The sequence below is a fragment of the Coturnix japonica genome, chromosome 1 (genome assembly GCF_054131305.1).
Source record: "Coturnix japonica strain WE chromosome 1, WE-NBRP24, whole genome shotgun sequence".
Taxonomy (NCBI): domain Eukaryota; kingdom Metazoa; phylum Chordata; class Aves; order Galliformes; family Phasianidae; genus Coturnix; species Coturnix japonica.
Window position 1 is genome coordinate 42,324,001 of NC_140663.1, and position 26,955 is coordinate 42,350,955.

Below are 26,955 nucleotides of genomic sequence, written 5' to 3' on the forward strand. Positions count from 1 at the left end.
TAAGCTGCCACACTTTAAAAAAGGCAGGGAATTAATCCTTTTACACAAGCTGTGCTGTCCACTCAGTTCCTCCTGTTCCAAAGAGCACCCCATGGGATGGTGCACTCACTCCAAGAGCTGGGAGCTCTGAATCTGATGCTTGGCTCTGGCCAAGGGAATTCACACCTACGTATTTCACCTTCCTCCTCCCTGGGTTAAAGCAGCAGAAGACAGGCTGTCTTCAACCCCTATTATAAATGAAGGGAAGTCCTTCTTATTTTTAAGTCCTTGGAGAAAGAGGAGTGTATAAAGGCAGATGTTTGAAGCACTCACCTGCAAGAGACGAGTGTTCTGGGTCCAGGTCTCTGCTTCTTACCTCCAGGACTAATGGTTTGGAGGATGTAGGATTAAACTAAATTGCCTTTAAGTACAGGTGACTTGATTTATTAAAAAAGGACCAGCAGCAAATGAGAATGTCTCTTGAATATATGAATGGCCAGTGGGAAGTACAGCCATGCAAAACTCATTATACAGTTCCACACTCATTAATATTTGAGTGGCAAAGGTACTGATATGCCATACAAAAGGAACATTAATTTTACAGAGGTTAATGAATTCAAATTCAGAAACCAACCTTTTCCTTGCACCACTGTAAAAATATTTAGCATTTCCTATATGCATATTTTATGCCTTCAAAGTGCTGAATTTTTTTAATGAATGATGAAATGCCCCTGAGAAGTAGTGAGAGTTGCATTCCCCTGTGCTGAAGTGGAAGAAACCAAGGAAAGGAGAAAGGTTAAGTGAGCATCTGCGGCCAGGAAATAGGCAGTAGGAGGGAGGGTTGGGATTACAGTTCAAACACACCCGATTTTCAGTTCCCTAAACATATGCCCTATAAAAGAAGGAAAAGAACTAAATCTGTGCATGCACTTCCACCACAATAGTCAGAAATACACTTGGGCACCTAATACCATTCTCACAGAAGGCCTATGAAAGAGCATCTTCCTAAGGCACATGGTAAACAACAGAAAAAAACCACAACCTAATTAGTATGATTAGAATCAAGCATGCATTTATCTTATTTGTATGCATTTTATCACTTGGGAAGAACAACATTCCAACAAGAATGTGATACAGTATGATACTACACTTCTGTGATACTGTAGTCCAAGCTACAGATGTTCCATATGTAAAAGATTTCCATCTAGTCACTGTAGGAAACAACTCTGATGGACAGGAAGAGAAAGGGAATAGATTTCACAGCACAGCTCCTGCCATGTGCTACTCATGATATAGGGGTGGAAGGAGGTGAGGCTCCATGTCCTGCTATCCACTTGCTCATCTCCCTTACTTCCCCAGTAGTGAGTTCTGATATAGTGACTGACTCTATGACAGTCTTTTACATGAGCTATTTTACGGACATTTTAACTTCTATTTATTTAACATGATTTCAAGACACCATATTTACACAAGAAATGGTATTTCTTACTGTTCCTGCTAACTTCATCTGTGAGAGAAGTCAACAGGGCCTAATTATCTCAGACACCTGCAGTGAAATTAGTAGCCAGTCACTTCACAAATTGTTTCCACATTCCCATCTGCTTCAACTCTTTCTAATTACTCATAGACTTACTGGAAAAAAATGTAGGACATGGCATATACTGGTCTTCAGTGCTGCTGACTGTGATGGAGATAACAGTACTTTGTAAAGTGAACAAGATTACTCAAGAAGTTAATTTAAACTCCATCTTGAATGAAAGGGTTGACTTTGCTGATAGTCGGCATAAATTATTGGAAGTGAACATGCACCAGTAAGACTGATTATGGAAATGGTACTATTTATAAGGAGAAGAAAGAAGTAAAACAACAAAAAATTATACCTGGACTGCATATTCAGAAGGAACAGGACAGCCCTGACATATTCAGCATTGGTCTACTTGATGAAACTCAAGGAGATGTTGAAGTACTTACTACCTAAGCTAGTAGCATTTCTCTTCAAAAAGTCATGGAAGATACTGAAAGAACTAAAGAAGGGCTAAGGGAATATTTAGGTAGGGAGAAAAGAAAGATTTTAGAAGTACTGTCAGCCTAAAGGCGGGGGCTGGCAAAACTGTTTACAAAGCCAGTCACCATGTCCTTGTCCTCATGCCCCTTGAAACCTTCTGATATTGCTACTGGACATAAAAAATAAACATTCAGGAATATGTGTGTGGATGTATGAATTCTCTGTCTGGCTTTCTGTATATTAGCATACACATTTACAAAATCAAAGCTAATGAAAAAGTGTGGTCTTGTCTGCAATGTGTTACCAGCCAGAGCTTCCATGAGCCAAGAAAATTCAAGATGTTTATAATGACATTGTTCATTATGAATAATCTCAGATCTAGTTTTCTTCCTTTGTTGGAAAACTGGCCGACTAAATCAGCATCAGAAAGGAGAAGCATGGCAGGACTTGGGTGACTTTTGATGAGACCATTCTCTGTACACAAACTAGCTTGAATCAAAATGCAGCTAGACTTGCACAAGAAGTAGAAATACGCATGTAGAGAATAATTATCAGTATTTAAGCACAACTTGATGGGAATATGTTGAGAGCATCCACAATGACCTGCATCATGCAGATCCTTGAGGGAGGATCCAGAATTCAGGGATATTCCAGAATGGGGTATGAATTCTCAGGATATAGCTTCCACCTCTTGGCTACTCATCTCCAATAGGGAACAAAATGGAAGAAAAGACAGCAAATCCCACTCTCTTTGATGTGAATTATCTCACTAACTATAATTCAGTCTCACTCCAGAAATGAAGAAAATTTTGGATCAAACCCCAGAAAATTGCACTTGGCATGGCAAACAATCTTTGAGGGTGCGACAGCTGAAAGAAACAAGTGAAATGGGATGAATGAGACTGTCTGGTCCCTTTTGTAACTGCTACTCTAAATATTTCAGGACTGTGGGAGAGAAGTTGTGCAGTCCCAGTAAATGCTGCTTCCCTGATCATTCCCAGAACCCTCAAGAGAACTTGTCTTACCAACGGGATAATCACAGATCCTCCAGTGGAAAAAAGATCTTGGGAGATGGAGAGTGAAATCTGAAATTAGCAATCCTTTTGTAGGTGGAGCAGAAATTAGAAATACCAGTTCTTACTAGAGCAAGAAATAAACACCCTCAGCTCTCCAGCCATTCTGCTGGCCCAGTGGCTCATGGTGAGAGGCCAAGCCCTAACCCATTGGTGACTCCACTTCTGCTGGTGCTGCCAGCTACAAGTGCTCTCTAGCCCTTTCATGTTGCATACACGAGGCAAACTTCTGCACAAACATCACCCATAGAAATAAAATGTGTAGCTTCAGTCCTGAACATCAGGCAGAAGTATCTACATTATAGCAAAACTAAAACCAAAACCGAAAAGTGGCAAGCTGAGCTCAAACTCTCAGCGTAAGTTCTTGTATAGGAGCTAAAAACGCAAATGCTAGATTCTAAAATTCAGCTTTGTTTCTGAAATATTCAGCTTTTCATCAAGAATACAGTTTCTTTGTCAGTAGAAGCTAGCTCACCTTTTCCATTTTTCATATAACTCTCCTCCATTTTTTTCATATAATCTTTCCAATGCAGAGCCTCTAGCTCACATGACTGAGTGTGAAAAACAGTAAATTAATAAAGAACATCTGTCCCCATCTTGGTATAGTATTTATGGCATTAGTTTGGATCATTAGTCCCAAATATAGAAACAACTTCCTTAATTCCATATGCTGAAGCAGCATGTAGGTATAATCCACATCCCACAGCTTTGGTTCTAAAATGCTAGCTTCTGTAGCTGTTTTGAAAAATAGGAATATTTTTGTTCAGACAGAAGTTGCTTACATTTTTCATGCCTTTATCAGTCTCCTTGTTCACTAAATACAAAATACTCAAGGGTTTCACAGATGCAGGTTTATTCAAATTGATGGTTCAAGTCTTAGTAATCTGTGGAGTTATTCTATAACATCTGCATCTGAATTAAAAAGACAAATTTCAGTAGCACATATGCAATGCAATAAAAATAGATCATCAGTTATTTTGATGTTAAATTGAAGGTCTTCATAGACAAGTCATCTTTCCACATCTGAAAACAAGATGCACCTGAAAATACAAATGACAGAACATCTTGTTTGGATTTGATGCTCTTTTCTTTAAAATGGTGTTTGTTCATCCTCAGAGTGTATACAATTTGTTTTTTCTTTTGTCTTTTTCTTATTTGAAAAGCAGAATTAAGAAAACATTAGAAGTAAGCACAGAATGAAATAACTTAGGCATCCGTACTTTTGTATTTACTGTTTCTTAAATCCACCAGGACAGAATTCTGTTATTTCACCAGTAATTTCAACCATTCATAAAATCCATTCTTCGATAATCTCATTTTACACATTATTTTTCTCCTGGGCATATTTTTCTCCATTCTCCATAATCTTTAAATCCTTCTATAGCAGAGAAGGAGACAGAAGAACAGGCAGGATATAAGCAAATAAAAATGCCATACTGTGGTTGAAAGTGGAAAAAAAAAAAAAAACCTACACAAGCAAAGCCACGAAGTGAACCAAACAAAAAACCCACTACAACTACCACCTGAAAATGGGTTCCATCAGACAAGAGTTCTGTCTTGTCAGCCAAGTTGCAACATCCCTATGCCTCAACTTTCATAGCTGTAAAATAGAAGACAATTTAAAATCATGTAGCCCCACAGTGTATTGGAGAAATGAATGCACAAGTATCCATGAGATACTTGGAAGATATTGAGCTGAAAGCATAGTTTCAGAAAAAAAGAACTGTTTTTTCACTATTTTCCTGTAAATGTGTCTTCATTAATTTTGTCTCTTCTTTTTTATTCCACTTTTCCTCTGCTGTACATAAAGCATCTCCATTTAAATAACTAGCTCCTACCTATCAGTCCTAATCCTTCAGTGAATTGTAATTTACAAAACATTGTTACAAAGCATAATCCCAGTAGTGGAGGAAGCTTCATTTCAAACTTACTACCCAGTCACTGCATTGTAATAATTTACTGGTTATCTTGTGCTTTGGGGAAAAGAAAAACAAAAGCCCTCAAACAATGGGAACCAACGTACCTGGGAAGGCTTTAAAAATTAAGTTTGGGTTCAGACTTTCTGGAAACTAACATATCTTTCCAGGATTTGTGAATAACTTTTCTAATTCTCTGATCTAAAGGATCTCCTTCCTCTCATTGCATCTCACTGGGGTGACACTGTATGGTTTACCCTACTAAGAAGCTTAATCTGACTCAGTTTCCCTGACTCCCCCCCCCCCCCCCCCCAAAGGCAGACACAGTGCAGAGCTTCCCGAGAGCCTCATCCATTACCTCTCAGAATAATGATCTTTCACACCTCAGGGTACGTGGTGTGTTCACCTGTGGGGACAGTATGCAACAGTACCAGGGAGCCCTGACCCTACTGTGGGATCCTGCTCAGTCGTGCCACCAGCTGCCAATGAGCAATGGGCAGAGGTGCTCCCTACATCTCCTTCTGCCTGTCATTGGCAGGACACTTTTGGTGTTATAACCTCCAGAGCTCTTCACCACAAATGGTCTTTTTTTTTTTCTTTTCTTTTTTTTCCCCCCTGTGATCTCAGGGGTAAATTAAGAGCCTTCAGTAGGGATCCTCCTATTGATTTCAGCTCCAAAGCCCTTAGGTTTTGCCTGCATGATTTCACTTCTATTTTAAAGGTCTAGGTAATTTAAAGAGCAATCTCAGCTATTTTAAACTACGTTAATTTGTTCACATTAATGTACAACTTGTAGGCTCAGAACTCAACATCCACAGCCAAGGATGACTCAGACTATTCAACCCTTTCTGGATTTTTTTATTCCCTTTTTCTGAAAGCAAACCATCTCACTATCTTCTGTCCTACCTTTTTTTGCAGTTCTCATTTATCCAATCAGACGTCAACAACTTCCACAGCTGTTGTTCCTCACTGTTTATATTAGGATTTTCCCTCTTGGGTCACTTACAGTCTGCTGGGGGAAATGTGAATGGGGGTACATGCTGGCCTTAAGACAAAACCACCCACATTAAGTGAATTTAAATCAGTGCTTCCTCCAGGAAATAAAGTCTTCTATTACTTACAAACAGATTTGATTACCATTTAGATAATTGTTTAAACCCATTTAGTAGATCAAAGGAAAACAGATTTAAACTGATGTGCTCATTGTTTCAACAAATACTGGTTCATAGCTGATGCAAAGATCAACACGCTTGATGTTTCCCTTGTAAAACATTAGTGAAAACACAGGCCATGATAAAGACGGCAACTTTAGATCTCATCATTTTCTCTATATATCCTCTTCAGATTTTAATCTTTAAATTGTCTTATTCTAGCATATTCTGAAATAAAAAAGGCCATGAAAGCAATACCATGAAAAAACTCTCATACACGTGTTTGCCTTTCTCTTCAAGGCCGTAAAATACCCATTAGTCTCATTAGACACCTAAAACCCTTTCATAAAATCACAGAGAACATTATGCATGTGTTTACCATGGCATTCAGTAAACATGCAGATTCATTCAGCACCATGCAAACAGCTCAGCAAAGAAGCAGTTAAGATAAATGATATGCTCAAAGCACTTCCAATAATCACTCTAGATCATTCTGTTTGTGGGATGCATTCTTGCTGACAAGCAGGATTGGTATCAGCCTCAGAAGTTGATGTTGATCAGACATAAGGCAAAGAATTTCCAAACTGCAAGGAGCAAGTTGTGAGATAAAACATGGAGCAGAATGCTCATATTAATAAAATGGATATCCTTTATTCTCCAGAAGTAATTATCATACCTTTGGTTTCAAAGGGACTTTGGGGGAAAAACTGGAAGGAAATATGGTTAATTTTCACAGAGTACCATTTAACATATTGCAAAAAAATATATCTATTTTTGGGAAATAATGGTTGAATAAATCCCTGATTAGCCTCTTAATGGGGCGAGTCCAATTTAGTGAGAATGATCACCAGAGGGAGTCATTAACTTTCCCATTAAAGTCAAAGGAATTATGCATAAAACAGGAGTGCAGAATTTGGGGGCAGAGCTGAGGAAGACTCCAATCAGACTGGAGTTCAGGGACTAACAGAAAATATTGTCTTATGGTTTCAATGAATCCATTTCCCCCTTTGGAGTCACAAAGGATAACTGCCATATTCCACAGTGAAAGTTAGAAGGCACTGAAGTAAGTCATGCACTGGGTACAAACTTCCCCCCCATCCCCTCCCCAGAAAAAAAAAGAAGAAAAAAAAGCATTTTATTAGTTTTAAGTAATTTGAAGTGGCACAAGTAGTACTGCTCAGATTGTTCTCCCATTGGCTAGCTAAAATATTGCAGTCTCGGAAAAGCAATTTCAACCACCTGAAGCAAATCTCCAGGCACCATACATATGAGAGTATGTCATACCTCTTGGGAATATCAGCACTTCAAACAGGAAGAGAAAAGAGTGAAAAGCAGAGAGGAAGAATTGCTACTATGGCTTTTTTCTTCTCCAATGATAGTTACTAAAAGAGGAAGTGAGAACAGGGTTTTGTAAACCAAGTGATAAAATAAACCAAGTAGATGACCCAGTCTACTCAGCCATGAGCAAGTGAGTACTTAATTCTCAGTTTCATGACCTTCAAAGAGTAAGAAGTTCAAAGCAAGAAGTGGGCTTTTCCTTGCAGAGCTTCAGTTCAGCCTTGCTCTTGCCACAAAAGCCCAGCAGACTTTGATTTGAAAACAAGCTCATTCACCGGGCAACTTTCCCCTTAATTCTGTACAATAGTATTATACAGCAGAAAATGAGGTGATCTGAAAAGGCAAGGAAACAGCCCCACCCTACCAAATGCAATTTCACTTCCTCTAGAAATGTCCTCTGAACAAACGGAATTCAATTTGTTTCTGTGTTCCCAGGTAACAGCAGCACCTTGTTTGGCTTGTTTATTTAATTACCTCTTCTTGTTCATGCAATTAGCTCAGAGACTGCAGCCTTTTGTTCATTATGTTCACCATAATACAGTTATTTGCATAGCTGTTGCCATCTCCAGGCTAGATTTTGAAGCTCTATTTTGGGCCATGCCTGACAACTGCTGGGAAGGCTCAGGCAGGGCTGAAGGCAGCATCCTGCTCTGTGCTGGGATGAGCCACACTGAAAGCTGCATGGGCTGCACGGCTGCTTCTGATGGTAGATCCAAAGCAAGCCCAACTCGCACTGCAGTGCACTGCATGCCTTGTGAGTGCTCTCAAAAAACAGGTCATCTGTTTTTGCTGATGAGGTGCCAAAGCTCTACTTTACTGACCGATAGAGTGGTACAGGACATCACTCTGGTCAACATATGCTACCCATATTACAGTTGGGTGAAGAAACTTAGAGATGGAGGCTACAAAGAGCTTGATTTAACAACCAGCTCAATTTAGTGCCACTGTGAAGCTCATGTGAGCTGTTAAACAGTTGAATATTTTCTTAAATATTCAGGTATATCTTCAGATCACAAAGTTTAGCAGAATGCTGACCCTTTCTTTCAATAAATATGACAATCACCAAATTCATCCATCCTCTGAATTCTGGCCAGTGAAATTTGGCCAGCTTATTTTTATGTGTACTGCTCAGAAATAGAAGAATCTACAGCTCCCTGCAGAAGCCAGAGGCAGAAGCAGTGCCAGAGGGAGTCTGCATGTTCTGGTGTGCAGCAGGCACCTTCATCTCAGCTGAGAGGCACCTAAACACCCACAGAATTCCTCCTCCCAGGAGAAAAGGCGCACCAACTTACGCAATTTGAAATAAAACTGGAACACACAGCTTGGAAAAACTGTCAATATTCATGGCTAACAAATCAGCTTTAATATATGGATGACCAATAGCTATGGTTAGAATCAGCTCTGTAACCATGTGTAGCAAACAGCATCCTTTCAGTGGTATGGTTATAATCCTACCTGTGCCATCTGCCTCTCCAGCTTCGACCGGGGAATATCATCAAAATAGTTTTCATTTCTTCTTCTCCTTGCATCGCCCTGCATGATAATGTGGGGAACGTCCAGGGAGCCACCAGTAGTGAAAGTGCTTTGGCTGAGTGATGGAGACAACTGAGGAGGAGTGTGGTTACCGCTGGGTTCCTGGACAGAGAGGACATAAATACAGCAAACTACACATTTTAAAATGCATTTCAGTTATTTGAGCTAAAAAAATGTTAATGAAGAATTCCTGAAGTAAGTGGAGCTTATTGTAAACGTTTTGGAGATGACTGCAAGCTCACAACGGCACAGAAGAAGCAGTCATTTCTTTCTTCTCAAAACCCCTCTTCCTTCCTTGAATGTGAGAAGGATAAGACAGTTCTAAGAGGTGGCTTTCTTCTTCCTGTGCATGTGGCCAGGGAGCTGACAGACAGCACTCTGAAACTTGGCTCTTTCCCCAAAAATGTGCTACCTAAGGTGCAGGGCCTGCACAGAGAATACTTATACCTATACTTAACTGCCGCTACAAGCAAGTGGCAGATCCATTCTCAGAAACATCCTTGTGCATTACAGCAGTTCTTTTCTAGGACTGCTACAGAGATAACACAGTGAGTTACTCCTTGTCAAGGCCCAAACAAAGTTGTGATTTAGCACTAGCTGTTTGTAAGATGAAATACATTTGCACCACTTCAGAGCAGCCACTCTGAGCAGCAGAAATGATCTGAAAGTGATTTGAACTTTAGCAACATCCCTTGCTGGAAAGAAAAAAAAGTGAGAGCATTTACAAAATATAGATACTTTGCCATTTTTATAGGTCTCATGGAATGTACATTAACTTGAACTGCTGGATATCGGAAGCCAGCCAAATAGCAATTCCTAGAATGCCTGAAAGCCTTTTCTTCTTCTGTGCTGAACTGTGACCTTGTGCAAATACCACAGCAAATAGATACATGAACTCCATCTAACAAACAGCCAAACACATCCTCTTGACCATCCATTTCACCAAGGTCTGCCATCACACTGGTGACAGACAGCTGCACAGATATCTGTGGAAACACCTGTTCTCACGCATATCACACCGACTGTTCAAACACAATTTACAAACACCAGCGGCAAAGCCCTTGGTGACTGCAATCTGCAGAAGCGGTACTGGAGTTTGTTGCCCAGTCAGCCCACACGGCCACCACTCAGAGGGGACAGCAAAACATGGCTGTAACACCTGGTTGGGTGGAAACATTCCTCATGTGATGCTCAGTTTCTAGCAGAAGATGATCCTGTCAGTAAGCTCTCAGGAGCAGAGAACATACCCGCGAGCATGTTTGCACTGCGACTGAATTACCAGTTGCTGTAAAAATGCATTTTATTTCAGAAAAACAAGAAGGGACCTGAAGAAATTAAACAATGAGATGCAGCAGAGACCTGCTCCACTGTGCAAGGACAGTAAAAAAAGAAAACCAAAAAAAAAAACCCCACAACAACCCTGACTTTTTATTTAAAGAAAGAATTAACGTGGTATTTCACGCATGATTACATTGAACCAAACCTAATTCTGAAAAGCATTAAGGTACTTTACTCCATGCTGTTAAGAAACAAGATACAGCCGAAGAAAGCAGAGAGTTGTAATCTCTTCCGAATGGAAAGGAAAGCTGCAAACCTCTTTATGTGCTCAAGTGATAGTAATATGTGATGTTAATATTTGAACTGCAGCGGTCGATGTGGCATTGTTCCTTGCAATTACAATATCAGATTAGTATTTTCCACACTGGCTGACTAAAATCAGGGATATAAAGTTGTTCAGCAACTTTTAATTCACTGAGAACTTTCTTTTTTTTTTTAGTTCTCTAGCATGCCTATGATCTGAGACAAGTACTTGACATTTCCCATGGCAAAGAAAGGAGTGTTTTCCTCTCAGGAATAGTCTTTTTCCCTCTTTCATGCAGATCCACCTACATTTGGCCCACTTAAAAGCTTCTGAAAAGCTGCAGCCTGCACACTGTCAGAAGGGCTGGAGAGGTGCCATCCCCAAAGCCTGTTCCTAGAGCTTCCACAGGCCTGTCACCAACATGACCTTCACTGTCCTTCACCGAAAACTGAGGACAGGGGCACTGAATCACTCCTTTCTAATGGCTGCCACCTGCTCTCCTAACTAGGCACAAAATCTTTCTTACCCTGATCATGATTCACTCACTGCCAGCACCAATCGATTGACATGGCCGCTGGTGGATCTAAGTGACAGGTGACTGCAATGGATATCAAGACTCCAGCTTTTATCAAGTTTTTCATATTTTATCAAACTGCATATAAAGAGGAAATTCACTCAAAAACCAATATTGGAAGATTGCTAGGGAAGCAACAGAGGCAAGAATTACAAAGGCATGAAATAAAGGAATAATGGTGCCTCTGCATTATGGTACAGGACATAACTGTATGACTCCGTGCTATTTTCCCAGCACAGACGGATCCTGAACTGTGCAGCATGTTGTCATATACTCAGCACTGTGTAATCATTAGTTATTGTGCAGTCAGTATTTTATTCTCACCTCATCTCATGGCCCCAAACCTCTTCTTTAAATTCTATTCAGATCCTGCTCTGAAGATAGAATGGCTTATATTGTCATCTTCATGGTGCTTGTGAGTGCTTTACAAACTTCAATCAATTTATTTTCACCACATCTTGTGATTTCAGGCATTTTATAATCACCACTTTAGCATGGGGAGCTGAGACACACAGACAAAGGCTAATAAATATCAGCCTCTTTGGATGCCCAATTACAGTATCTGTTGCCTGATTTTCCAACTGCTTGTATTCAAAACTCCACTTCCATTGATCTAATTTGCAGTACTGTGTGCTCTGCACTCATATAAATCAGACTCCAGACTACAGTCAAATACACAAAATGTCTGTAACATACAATTAGTGGCTGTTTATGAGGCAGTTATCTAAATAACTTGCCAAGAACGATCCCAGGGCTTTGTGGCAAAAGCAGGTGTGAATTTGTATTCTCATAGCTACAGTTATTCCTTTAATCATGATACCCTCTCTCATCCTTCCTTCATTCCTCTACCTCACTCCATACCCACTTTCTCATTTCCTTCACAAATCTGCAGATTGGTTGGGGATGGCCGGGCAGCATGCTGTAACGTATTCAGCACGGTGCTATCAACAGTGACCATGTATTCATTACCATGTTCCCACCCTGCTGTGAATGCAGGGATGCCTTATAATACATTCTACTACTGAAATCCGCTTTGTCCTCACTTCTCAGTCCCACAGGCTGGAACCATGCTGTCCAGGATTGGAAGTGATCTTTAAGAGATCCTTCCCCAGGTCATCTAGACATGCCTGAAGCCTGACAGGCGTTTGTCTAATCAGTTCCTAAAAATGGGAATTCTCTCCAGTGGGTTCATTTTTTGTGTTAAATCACTATTACTATTGTAATACTTCTTCAGATTTTCAGTCTCAGTTGTCATCCCTTTAATTTAACTTCCAGCCTTCAAGGCCAACAAGGTAAGGATGGGGTTCTGTGAATAACAGGTAAAATGGTCATATACTTAAAGACTGCATTGTAATGCAACAAGGCTGTATAGGTAACCCCAGATGCAGCATTTTCTAACTTTTGAGCATTCGACTGAAATAAAAATAACATGTCCTTATTAATGTGGGAATAATACATTCCATAGAAATTTGTCTACTTCTTCCTTTTCTCAATATTTAACATCTCTTTCTTTGAAACGTCTTCAACACTAATATAAAGAGTCAAAAAAAGATGGAGAGTTAGCAGTGCTTAGGTTGACCTTGGGACCTTAAAGGTACACTCTTTAAACAAGGAACAATCTTTTCTATTAGATATAAATCAATCTTCTAATAACAGCAGATATTTTATTTAAACCAAGTTTCAAGCAAAAATTATTGCAAGCTACAGACTGAATATTCTGCCCTCAGTGTCCTTGGGTGAAATGGTGTAATTGAAGATGGTGGGAGACTCATCCAAACTCATGTTCTTTCCTTTAGGATTCTCCGTGAAGACTCCAATACCACAAACTGATGAACGACATTTAGCATTTGTCCGAGTCAGTAGTTCTGGCAGTGGAGCAGACGACTACTTTTTATCATTTTAACTACAGATGGAGGACATCCAGCTTTATCCTCACTATTCATTGAAAATATACAATTCTAACCAGTAAAATAGGCTGTGGAAACATTCCTACATGCTGAAGAGAAACTAATTCCCCAATCCGAAGCACTGAAAGCACTAAGCAAAAATGTGTGACTTTCAAATGCCGGCCCATGATTCCTCTTTCCTTGGAGTGTTTTAACACCTGCCATGCATCAGGAAATTATTCTCATCGTACACCCAATACAAAATACAAGAGAAATATCTGCGCATTTGTGTAATGTGCCTTGAGCAGGACACAATGGGTTCTGGCACGTTTATTTTTTTTTTGATGGCATTAGGAATAGGTTGAATTAGGGAGGAAGGGATTTAAGATGTCTATATGTGGCATTTGAGAATAAGCAGGGTGAAAACTGACTGGTCACAGAAATCAGAGTGTATGTGAAAATAAGCCCTCATTCTGTCTTTCTCTATTTCTTTAAACACCAGGAAATTTGTCTTGGGAGCAGAGGCCACCCTCTGACATTTCGACATTTAGACCCAAATGAGATTCCAGTCAGAAATGCAGCCCCATGAAAATAATCAAATCCAATAAAATGCAAAAGATGTGACCTAAAATATCTACATAAAAACTGATGAATATGAACTCCTTGGGAGAGAATACAGTAAGAATAGGTCAGACCACAACTCAGCAAGGGCAGGAGACAGCAAGATAGCAAAGATGCCAGACCAAAGAAATCAAGAGAATCTGATGTAACAGTAGGAGATTAAGATGGGGCAAGTGTGAAAAACACCCAGGGACACTGCAATGAAGCTTCTGAAAGAGGGAATACTAATGAAAAACAAAAATGAAAAGAAACTTCTGATACACAGTAAAACCTTGAAGGCATTTATATCTCAACAATTCTAAGAGGCTCTCTTTAAAGGACACCCGAGAAGTAATTCAGAGCATTCTCAAAATGTGGAAGGAGGATGGCAACTCTCTTTCTGCAGTACAGATCTCTTGAACTGAGATTCCTATGGGCAGATGTAGATATGCAGCTTGCAGACACCTGCTCCTGAGTTGGCTTTTTGAGCTGAGAGGATAAGCTGGCAATTCTAAGGCACTGCCTCATCCTAAGGCAGACATCTGAACCAGGTCAAATGAATCACACAGAAAATACCAAGTTCTCTGCAGTAGCTATAAGTGCAGGTGTTGCTGAGCAGGTCAGCCAAAGACATCTACATTGTAAACTGCTGAAGAGAGAGATGCTGAATCCCACTCACAGAGGCCGTTGGTTTCATTTGAATACAGGAAATGTTCTCTGACTTTTCAAGAAATGCAAACAAATGCTCGTGGGGACTCACCCTGAGGGTTATCGAACGAGGTGGCTTCTGAGGAGGATCTTCGTGCAGCCGGTCTCCCAAGGATGCCAGAACACGCTTACGATGACCAATCAAGCTAATTTTTAAGACCTGGAAAAGTGACAAAATATCTAATTGAACATTGCAATCATTAATTAAAGAAGAACCATTCAGAGTGAAGCCATTTTCCCTCTAGGCACTTTAACAATTAGTTCACTAATCAGGTTAAGCAGATGGAGTTGTGTAAGGCATACAGGAAGCACAGAAACGAAGGAAGATACCAAAGCAGGTATGAACGTGTAAAATGAAAAACAATCTCAGATGAGTAAGGAGGACGGAAGAATGACACAGGAAGAGAAGGCAGCTGTGCAAGAAACCAAATAAACAACAACAACAATGATAAAAAAGGACCAAAAAAAAACCAAAACAAAACAAAAAAACAGAGCATGAGGAGGAGATTGGAAACAGAGATGGAGTCAAAAAGTGAATTACAAGAATTATAGGTATTCACATGTATGGGAAGGTTGCTAGTATTAGAGACCAGAAAGGGAGGAACAGCCAGCAGATACTTAAGAGACAGTAACACAGGGGAAAAGGAACTGCACAATATATCCCTCCCCAACCCTCCTATGTATAAAACCACCACTGTTTACAGGAAAAAAGAAAGAGAAGCAGCAGAAAGTTGGAAAGTTAAGAATTACTGGAAAAAGAAACAAGAAACGTATTTTGATGACACTCTCTAATGGCTGCAATTGCTTCAAAATGTAAAGCAGCCGTAACTGTAAAGGAAAGCCTCTGCTCTCCAACAGCAGATCCTCACGTAACTCTTCCAAGCTGCATATGGTTTCATACACCAGAGCTGCCTCCATTCATTCCCAGAAGACAGTGCTTCCCACTATTTTTAGGACCACCGAGTGTCAACAGCCTTCAGTGGAGAGGAATTTCTCACTCAACCTAGAAAAAGAGATAGTCCCCAGAAAACCCCAAAAACACTGCCTCTTAAGTCAACAATTACCTCAGTTTAAGCAGTACTGCTAAGAATACTGTTCATGAAAAAAATTAAACAACAAAAAAGGAAAGCCTGGCAGCTCTGCAAAGGCATCTCCTGGATCCAGAATCTCAGGTTATGGTACAGCAACACAGTCCTCATTCTGGGGGTGACCTCCTATCCACAGGAAAGTCAAATCATTCACACATCCACTCTTTTATTGTGCTGATACCACTAAATATCAAGATTATCCTGTCTACCTGAATCTATAAAGTGATGGGCTATGACATAGGAGGCAGCTGATGAGGGTGGATGAGACCTTGCAGCTCAGCAGGAGGCTTGATCTGTGGAGTCCAACCAGCCTCTTAGGCTCCCTTGTGTTGGCCTACATCTGCGAAAGCTCTCATAAGGCTGAGATAGGAGAGCACACATTGAAATACCAGAGGCACGCAGGAGACTTAGTTATGTATTCAGTTTACACTGAATGTTAAACAGAAGGGTGCACAGTTTATCTCAGTATTTAACCGTATGAAACACGTGAATGAACTACAGCTGCTTTAAGCTGTACTCAGGTAATGCACTTCACTGAACTCATTTCTTTCATAATGATTTCTCCATCATCAAGAGAATCTATCCAGAGATTTTTAAGCCAGTCTACAATTCTTGGGTCATTTTGAGGTCTGCAGTGCTTTTAAATGCCTTATTAGCTATATCAAACCAGGTAAAGGAATCCACACAAAGCAGTTCTCCATGATTTCATACATCCGCTGAACAGGAGATGAGAGGACACCAGTCTTGGGGGACTTCCACATAAAAGATAGGAGGGTTCACATGGTTGCATCATTTCAGAAGGAGTGCTCAGTATCAAAACAATGCAGATCATTAAACTCCACAAACACGGCAAGTTTATTTGACTTCTTTCCCCCCTCCACTAAAATGATAGTTGCCCCAAATCTGAACTGGTAGGGATTTAAAGATGAAACCTACACAAACGTTATCATCCCCAGCCAGCAGATCTATTTACTCAGTTGGACTACATACTGTTATCTGAAGGCACTCGTTTTCTTCCAGAAATGAACTCTTCCTATTTCTCAACTTACCAATATAAAAGATTGTTTTCTGAGGCACTTCTATATTTGAGTTATGAGACTTAACAAACACCCTGAAACTCCAAAAACTTGTTCTGTGATGGATTATCCTTGACAGGATTTATCAAAAAATGTCAAACCACAAATATAGGCCAATGGTGTTCAATGGCAAAGTTGCCTCAAACAATATCTTAGGAACATCTTAATGCTTTTTTTATCAGAACACCATTAGAAGTCTAGCAAGCATTTAGCCCACAGGTTACCTGCCCATGGATATCTCCCATGCAGCATGCAACGCAGTGTACTTAAGTGCTGTGCAACAAGACATTCTGTCAAATGGACTGCAGCCTGCTTCATATGTGACAATGGAAGAGTTTTGCAGTGTGGTTGCTGTAATCAGCTAGAAGATATCATCAAACTGTGTGTGCAACTTAAGGCCTCGCACAGCCTGTGTTTCATTACTGAGACACAAAAAGCATGTAGACAACATGCCTGTTTACACACCAACTGCACGACACCTGAGATGAAAATAATGCAACTCTATCTCAGGCATTTGTTTATACTTGATGCTATAATGCAGTTAAAGGAGGATAGTGCAAATCATTTGTCCAAGGTAATTACATATGCACACAAATGTAATCCAATTTTTATTCCCATAGTCTCCAATGATTAGTATACAAAATGAAATTCCACTAGGAAAATGTAAGAAATCCACAAATGTAACCAATGCAACACTTCATATTTAGAAGTCTGACTTAGCTGACAGATGTTTTAAAAAACAAACACATGTAGCCCAGTAACTCCCTGGTGGCTGCGTATGTGCAGATGCTGGAATTAACAAGTTGTAGCATCTAAAACTAAGCATCGTTTTTGCAACAATCTTCTGCCTCATATTTTTTACTCATGGAACAGTAGGAACGAATACTGCATCTTTATAATTATTCTACTTGGTTTCTTTCTTCTTTTTAGTTGTTGTTATAAGGATTGCTGAAATGCAAGATATCAATCCCCTTTCTTTCAGAATAACACAAAAAGCTCCCATGTGGAGCAGAATGGATGGCATCAGCGTATTAGGATGGCAGTAGCAAAAGCAGTCTGGACTAAAAAGGGGCAGTGGCAGTCAAACACTAGGAGGTAGCTACACAGTAGAAAAGTAGAATGATCAGAACAGTACCGCTAATTCTTGAGTAGACACTTCACAATTTAAGCTTCATCTAATAAGGACACAACCGTAACATTTAGAGCTAAAAAGAAGAAATGGACAAACCAAGAAGGCGTGGTCTTCAGCAAGTAGACAGTCCAAAATATTGGTTAAATTCAATTTTATTAAGCTGTTGTTCTGCTGATCATACTGAAATAAACTCTAGACCATTCTGGAACTGTAGGCCAAGAATGTGTTGACTATGACTTTTCTGCCACAACATCATGCCAAGGGATGTTCACATGGCAGTGCCCAGAATACCACGAAGCTGACCTCAACCAGCAAGCACAGCTCACTTATTATCATACTTGGTGTAACTGAAAGCTCAAAAATGGATTAAATGCATTTACTATATCAAACTCAGTACATGGATGACACTTTGTGCTAAATATGGCAAGTTTTACTCACACAACTGATGTCTCTGACAACAGTTCATCACCACTACCCCAAAAATACCTTTCCAAAAAACCCAACCAAATGAAAAGCCCAACACACAGTGATCAAAACAGCATGGTGTAATCACAGCATAATTTGAAAGATAAATTTGTCTGTGTCCTTAAACTTTCATAAAAAATGATCATTGCCACTACATCACAGAGCTGATACATGACTCCATGCCCTGCTCCTCCTGCTAAGCTCCACCTGCTGTTAGATGCTGGGGACACAGAAGCCCAAGTAACACGTAGCAAGGGGACTTGTTGATCTGCTCCATGAGGGTGAGGCCCTGTGGAATCAGGCCTGGGCCCAAAGTGACTGAGCACTGAGGAAAGAGGCAAGCTTTGCATCCCCTTCCTTTCTCATAGGAACATGCAATGTGCTGGCAGAAAGTAAAAGCTACACCAGACAGCTGTGATATTGAATGGCGGTGGTTTATCAGCAACAGACACAGCCAAGTGCAGTCTAAACAGTATTAAACTTCTGTTGCATTTTTCATGTAGTTGATACCGGATATTTCTCATTCTGATACTCATCCTGCAACTGCCAATATTTTCCAGCCACAAAACCATTACCCTATATTATCACAAACCCTCATTCATTTGTGCTTAAACAGTGTATGGATTCTTCTGTGGCACCCCAAACACTCAGCAAAGCACAAGTTCAGGGTGCAATGGAAGCTCCTAGGCACCTCAAGATCAGGGATTGGCTGCAGCTCTGCCTACACCTCTTGTTTGCACAACCACAATGCAAGCAATCATGTTTTATGTATATGATGAGACTTGCAAGAGACTTATGATTTCATACCATAATGATATGAAATATGTCTCATTATCTCCCTGAATTAATCACCCAACTGGAAGCAGATGTCAGTTGTCTTGGTGATAGCATTTCACAGAGACAGATGGTTGCCTAATAAGTTCTGTTTCTATACGTTGATCATGAAGAACTGATGTTGCTTTGTTGTTGTTTTTTTTCCCTAAAATATATAATTGAGCTGCAGATTTGCAGCTTGATTGTTCTAAGAAGCCAAAGGCCAGGAGTCTTCTCAAGAAAAAATGTTATTTTTAATCAGGTTCTGATTCCCATCACAGCTTATGTCAGTCCCTTGCTGCCAGACTAGCTGTGGTGCACTGGAGTTCAATCAGTGCCATCCCACCGCAGATTCAGGTGTGTGAGAATTTACCATTTTTTTTTCAGCAGAATTGCTCAGGATAGTCTTTACTGTTGTGGAGGTTGCTGGAATTTTTGCCCTGATTTCACAGGACAAGGCACTTCTGTTGTTAAATGGTTTTCAGCATACTCATTAGTTTAGGATTCTGCTTTCCAAATACATCAGGTGCTGCTACTTTCAGCTCCATCACAGATTTGAAATATGTAATTTTTTAAAAAGTCATGACTTTGTACTTGTAATCAGTAACTCTTAATGCTCCAGTGGAAATACATTAGTCTAATTTTTAATTAATAAAATTCAGGAATTTTTTTATTAATAAAATTCAGGAAAACACAATGAAACTAAACTGGCAAATAATGAGATCGGGTCTTTTTACCTCCCAAGGACATATCTCAGAATGATTGTTTTAAAGCATATATATATGATTTTTTAATTACAACTATGAAACTATGAAACTATGAATCCATGGTCTCTTAAAATATTAAAATCTAATGGTTTGGAAGCCTCAGATTGAAGAACCAATATTACACACATGCATTTCTATATCTATATAGGGCTCAGAAGTCCTGAAAGTGTGCTGTACGTGCAAAGACATAAACTGTTACAATAACAACCACCTATTCTAAGAGACAAGACTGAAAATACTCTTTATGCTAAGCTCTCCTGTACATAAAGTGAACTGCATTCCCGCTATTTTCACAGGCAGTAAGTGGAAAAATTACTGGACAGTTTGAAAGGTGGAATAAATAGCCAAATTAAGTCCTAGAGGACAGTCTTCTTAGACTGCTCTTCCAATAATTATTTGCATTTCCACCTCTGTGCTGTCACTGGTCCAGATCAGATCTGGAAAGTGTGTGGTCATGGACACCGGGAGCATTATTCCCAGGGTCCTCAATGTTAATGAAACAGCATGAGGAGAGAGCAATTGCAACAATACGTTATCCTATTCAGTTTGGCAGGATTACTTACAGAGTGGATAAATTATAACTAAAGTTACTAGTACTACAACACATTTCATAATCATTTATTTATCTGCACTTAATTTCCAATTATCAGCCAAGCACATTAATCTTCATATAAGGCTGAAATATAGTTTGCATGAGGAGAAGCTGGAGATAAAATACAAATCTCCGTGGAAAATTGATCAATTGTAAAATTGATAGTTTTTATGATCTTGTTCATTTTCATCATGGACTTAATTCCAAGCAAAAGGAAAAAAATATATATGAAAAAAAAAATCAAGCCCTTATAAAGAATGGGATATTTATCTGCTAAATAAAAAGTTGCTTGTTTTTATGCACTCAAGCTCTCTAGTCATTTATAGCAATGAACACTGCTTTCGTGATATAAGAAAGTAAAAAGCAATTTGTTGCTTGGAATAAAATCATAGGTTATATTTGTTCCAGTTATAACAAATGCTATCACTAAAAGGTAAGCAATATGGAAACAAAATCAGTTAGATAAACAGATAGCAATACATTGGAATTGAAAAGATTTCATTTCCATATTACGTGATTGTGTACTGTGATAAAAACAGCAATAGAAATAATGAAGAACAACTAAGATGGTGTTAAATATTTCCTACTAACAATACCAGCACTTAATGGAGGCCCAATCTATGCTGGGTTTTATTTTTGATTATATTGATTTTAAATCCTCAACATCTCACAGATACACGGCAACCGTAAAAAAGAAGAGCCAACTCCTAGACAGGAGAAGCTGGACTAAGCACTGGAACAATTACTAAAAGACAGGCTATTCTGAATGCACTCACAATCCTGGTATGCTGGCAAGTTACCAGTTGTATGCTTAAAAAGCGTGATTATTATTGCATGAAGATGTTTTCAATTTAGTAAAATTATTTTTTTCCATACAGTTAAATTCTTACATTAAAAGCATGGTTTCCATCAGTGAATAGCCAATTCAAGGCTGATTTTTTGCCACTGAGTGATCTGACAGACCACCACGAAGCAGCCTAAAATTGCTTTTTCCCTAAAGCATTAAATATGTAACATAAAAAAAGACTTTGTAACCTCTGATACAAGAGCCATCACTGGCAATGACAGTACTATTGTAAAAGCATGATGGCCCAGACACAACCCACCCAAATACACATCCAGTTCCGTACCTGGTTCCTCACCTGACACAGAGCACCTCACATGGCAACAAAGGTGGGGGAAAGGGAGCAGAGTGGAAATGCTGCATTTAAAGAAGTGCATGAGACAGTGGAATCACACTTTCACTCGCACTGGACCATCTGCAGGAAGAGGGCAGCTAACACCACAGAAAGAACCCTGCAGCCATGTTTCAACAGTAACCGTGGTCACTGAACCTGTTCTTTTCAGCATTCAGCAGTTACCACATTCAGTCTTTTGGACTGTCAGAGTAGTCTGTCATTTTCCCCCTGAGGACTGGAGCAAACCAATCACAGACAAAGTAGTGATTTCATGAAAAATGTTTTTCTGTTCATAACTGTTTCTGTCCTGTCAGTGATCGGTTCAGATCTACTCTTCCGCAGGGTGGCTGTTTAGCCTCAGCTGTACAGTTTTCTCTGACAGCATTTGGTATGCTGGGTGAAATAGAACACATTTTGTCATGTGCTAGGATAGGCGCTGTTGGCACAATCCTGAATACAGTGTGTTATGCTATGCAGAGATGTCTCCTCCATCAAGATCTTCACCATTTTATTCCTTCCCAAGAAATATGCAGCTAGAGATGTGACGTAAAGTGGGCCTCAGTTACTGCTCTACCAGTCCTGCAGTAACAGCTATCTGACCATTTCACAGAATCACAAAATGGCCTGAGATGGGAAGGACTTCAAAGATTGTCAGGTTCCAACCTCCTTGCCATAGGCCGGGTTGCCAACCACTACATCAAGTACTGAATCAGACTGCCCTGCACCCCACACATCCTGGCCTAGAACACCTCCAGAGACAAGGCATCCACCTCACTGGACAACCTGTTCTACCACCTTACCACCTTCTCAGTAAAAAATGACCCCCTGAGATCCCATCTAAATCTCTCTTTAGTTTAAAACCATTCCCTCTCTTCCTATCACTACCTACCATTGTAAAAAGCTGATTTCACCTCTTTTCAGGACAGTCCCTAAAAGACAAAACTTTGAGAGATCTATAGCCTTAGTATAGATTAGGGCATGACATACAAACTTTCTATAACAATAACAAAAACGCCTTTCATCAAACTGTTTTTCATGTTGTGTTATACTACCTTGCTTTGCAAACTTTGTGAAAATCCATTAGAATAATTATTACAAATTCTGAAAGACAACCTTGGCTTTAAATAAACTGTAGCAGCATCCTCCTTAGGCCTCACTCCATCCCTTGAATTTCATCAGTCTCATCCTCCAGTGCTTACTGAATGAAGCAACAAATTCAAAAACCATCAGTTCAACTCAACTATAGCTGTAATAATCTACTTTTTCAGGTAGTGAAAGCAATTAGCATAATTAAAATAAGAGCTCTTTTGTCCCACCTAAGTTTGGTTTGGATTGTGATGTTGCTTGTCAAAGTCTGAACCCCAGATTTTGTCCATTTCCCAGCTACATTATATGGCTTTATAAAAAACCTATTAGTTCTCCCTTAGATCTTACTTCGTTTATATTCTTTATGCTATCATAACTGTAGCAACACTATTACTACCTTAAAAAAGGCAATGGCCACCATAGCAGACCAGAATCCTACATCACAGGCAGAGCTGGCACCATGCTGTACTTTGACTCTTAATCTGTGAGGAGGAAGCACCGTGGGTGGGAGAGAACAGGCTCTATGAGCTCAGCAGGATGGCTGGATTAGCTCCACCAGGGGCAGCAAGGGGACAGTGCAAGCATTTCTCAAAATATCTTATCCTTTCATGCTTTGAGGTAAAAGCAGGAAGGCACACCATCAAAAAGTGGGGTTACAAAAGGATACAAATAAAGTGGCAAAAATATTCGGCCATCAATACCTCAGTATATTCTTCTCCCCCTGTATCTCTCCGAGATACGAGAAATTCCAGCATAAAAGATTATTGTCTGCATGAGTTGAGTTAAATTAAAACAGCAAGGCCATTCAGATCATGCACATCTTATGTGAATTCCTTCATTAAACATTCAACATTAGTCTGACTTAAGGAAGAAACGTTTTTGTACATAAGTAAATCAGAACAAAGCAAGAGGGCAAACCGTACTGAAGAGCTCTCTGAAAGGAGCCGTTCTTCACTACAGCTGGAAAAAAAAGAGCTTAACTTTAAACAACAACAAAAATCAGCAGAGGTTTGGTCATTCTGAACTTGTTTTCCTTGAAGTTTCTTCTTAATAAAAAGAATGTATGTGTGTATCTTTTAGAATTCTACCAGTTTTGGCAGCTACATTATTAATGAAACACTCTAGCAAAACCCACAAGTGAGTGGATTGCCATGGGAGCCTTTCTTGCTTTAAATTCCATTTGAATTTTCTCAGTGAGAAGGGCTGCGTGAGACTGCTACAGCTGGGTAGTGTAGCATGTTTACTTCACCTCTGCTCCTTCATTGTTTTCTTTTCTTCTTCCATCCTTATCAAAAGTACCTGAAAAGAGAAAGTTCTCTTCACAGGGAATGTTAAAAGTAGGATAAGCCCTATCTGCCCAGCTGAGGCTTTGCCTTTCTTGTTCTTTGCCTTAGGCCCACCCAACTCATACATTCAAGAGAAGGAAAGGTGGGGCCAAGTTCATCCTCCACTTCTCCCACCAGTTGTGTAAAATCAGCCATCCTGATTTTGCGGAGAGCATTATAAGAACAGATTCTTGGATCTGAAGGAAACCAAAAGAACTTGGTGGCTCTGTGCACACAGCTACCTGCACGACAGCCACCCTGTGTTACAGCAAGTCACTGTTCCCAGACCACTCCTAATATTGTCGAGAGTCTCCTCAACATTATACCCTTTCATAATTCTAAGTATTGCAACATAGCAAATAATATCCTGGATTGGATGATTAACTGTTCTGATTTCTGAATTATGTTTTCATTAATATTTAACCTAAGTTGTCTCTTCTCTAGCTCTTGTTCTGTCCTCACTGATTTATGAAAATAATTCATCATTATCTCCCTTATAACATCCACCCACATGCTGGCAGGAAGTTACATTTGCCCTCACTCCTGTTTTTCCTAGGAAGAACACACTCATTTCACCAGGTGCCTGGTCAAGTTTTCCTTTGACAGCCATGATCACTGAAGAACACAAGCAGAAATAAAAGACAACAATCCTATTCCCCTCATCTAAAAAGCAGTATAAATACATACTTTTTTTTTCTTTTCTTTTTTTAAACTTTAAAGATAAATAATGTAAAACATGAGATAAAAGAACCATTTTCCCTTTTTTGACATGCCATTTATCATGATATACATACAATTTCACAAAACTTTTCTACCAAGAATATCACTCTCCCTTAAATCTCTTCTGACTGGACATTATTCCCAAACAGAAAGGGAACCATACAAAGGAGCAAGGTTTTATACATGCTTCTCTTGTTAATATACACAACACCCATACATCACTGTCTTTTTTCTGTGTTATGTAGCTGACTGATGTTCAGTTGAATACCCAGCAGCTCGACTCCTGTCCAAATGATTCCCCCAGTACTGCTGCTCGGTAATATACTCAAAGCTCGTTATATTCTTTCATGTGAACTGCACTCCCAAAATAAATCACGCTCACATTTCTTCAATTAATTATTATATAACTGATTGAACTCATTTATGCATTATAAAGATCATACTCTATTTTAATCCTATTTAACAAATGCTACTACAACATTAAATAACCACCCTTCAGAACAGAAACAATACCATGAAAATCCACAGTTGTTTGGGGCAAATTTGCAGAACATTCATTTTGATGTAGCATGAAATTTTAAACCTGAAAGAAGATACATTAGCTTATGTGTATACTTATTTATATGTAATAACTTATAGCGTTAGGTACATCAATCCATGGTACTGTGGGGAAGAGAAATATTTCTACATCATCTTGTCACAAATGTGCACACTAGCACGGTTCACATTAACTCAGTTTAATGTAAGAAAGTCTGTCATGAACATTTTATGCTAAACCACCACATGAACTATGATTAATGATGAATCAGAAGAATAGATTTGTATGAATAACAAGCAAAGGAGGATACAAATCTTATTATGGACAATTAGATGACAACATAACTTAAGTACTTGCTGTGTTCTAGTATGTAGCCACTTGGAATATATATTTTATAAATTTTTATCATTATTTATTTAATCATAGAATCACGGGGACTGGAAGGGACCTCTGGGGATCACAAAGCTCAACCCCCTGCTAAAGCAGGTTCCCTGGAGTAGGTCACACAGGTGGGCATCTAGGTGGGGCTTCAATCTCTCCAGAGAAGGCAGCTCCACAACCTCACTGTGCAGCCCATTCCTGGGCTCTGTCATGCCCACAGTAAACCAGTTCTTCCATGTGTTTGCATGGAACTTCCTGTGTTCGTTTGTGCCCACTGCCCCTTGTCCTGTTGCCAGGCACTGCTGAAAAGAGCCTGGCCCCATCCATTTGACTTCTGTCCATTAGATATTTGTGAGCATTGATAAAATCTCCTCTCAGCTTTCTCTTCTCCAGGCTGAAGAGGTCCAGGTCTCTCAGCCTTTCTTTGTACGGGAGATGCTACAGGACCTTCATTATATTCATAGAATCACAGAATTGCCAAGGTTGGAAAAGACCTCCAAGATCATCCACTCCATCCACCTATCATCAACATTTCCCACTAAACCATGTCCCTCAGTACAACATCTAAATGTTTCTTGAACACCTCCAGAGACTGTAACTCCACCATTTCTCAGGGCAGCCTGTTCCAGCGCATGACCACTCTTTTGGAGAAGTATTTCCTCATGTCCAACCTGAATCTCCCCTGGTTATTCCCTTCCCATCAAGAAGAGGCTGACCCTCACCTCACCACAATCTCCTTCAGGTAGCTGTGGGGAGCAATCAGGTCATCCCTGAGCCTCCTCCATTGTTGTGGCCCTCCGCTGGCCTCTAGAAAATGTCTTTTGAACTGAAGCTTTTCAACTGAGGAACTCAGAACTGGACAGAGCCCAGAACCAGACGTATTTATAAGTAAAATGTACTATAGAATTTGGTGTGTTTCAAATGAGTAAGTCCACATGTGGTCATTGTCAGTTTTAGAAACTTTTCTTTTTTTTTTTTTCTTTTTTCTGTACTTGTGATAATCTGGATTGAGAGAAGTGTAGACATTTTCTCATTTTAAGAGTCATGACATTTAAAATTGCTTCTGCTGTAATATGAACCCTTGAATCATGAAATAGTTTCAATTCATGGTTTTTCTTCATATTTTCTTCTCAAATAAATGTGTTACAGAAACTCAACAGCACAAGTAATCCAAATTTCTGCACAGAAAAGACTCCTCTACTTTAGTAGCAGAAACGAAAAATACTTCAGCTAAAAGCTTAAACGTGCTTTTGAAATGCTATGTGACACTCCTGCATCACACACCACAGGCTTTCTCAGCTGGGGACAATTTCTTAATTTTCAGGAACTCCTGTGTTTTACCTTAATTTGGTCAGAGATAGGCACAGCTGATCTTTTCTGAATTAGTACCTATCACAAGCCATTTACCAAGTGCTAATATTCCCACTGAGACATGAGGCACCTGCCCAT

General features: G+C 39.6%; 1 protein-coding gene across 10 annotated transcripts in view; it reads right to left on the reverse strand.

Moving 5' to 3' along the window:
• The window catches only part of ANKS1B (ankyrin repeat and sterile alpha motif domain containing 1B), a 393,118-nt gene that overhangs the window by 41,145 nt on the left and 325,018 nt on the right, over window positions 1–26,955 (reverse strand). For 9 of the 10 annotated variants that reach the window (XM_085515441.1, XM_085515431.1, XM_032444026.2 and 6 more), the window contains exons 18-19: window positions 14,398–14,505; window positions 8,918–9,097 (exon numbers count right to left, since the gene is read on the reverse strand). In XM_085515441.1, coding sequence (XP_085371567.1) covers window positions 8,918–9,097; window positions 14,398–14,505 — 288 coding nt within the window. Of the gene's footprint in view, window positions 1–8,917; window positions 9,098–14,397; window positions 14,506–26,955 lie in introns of those variants that run through there. The other variant, XR_014934338.1, reaches the window with a different exon arrangement.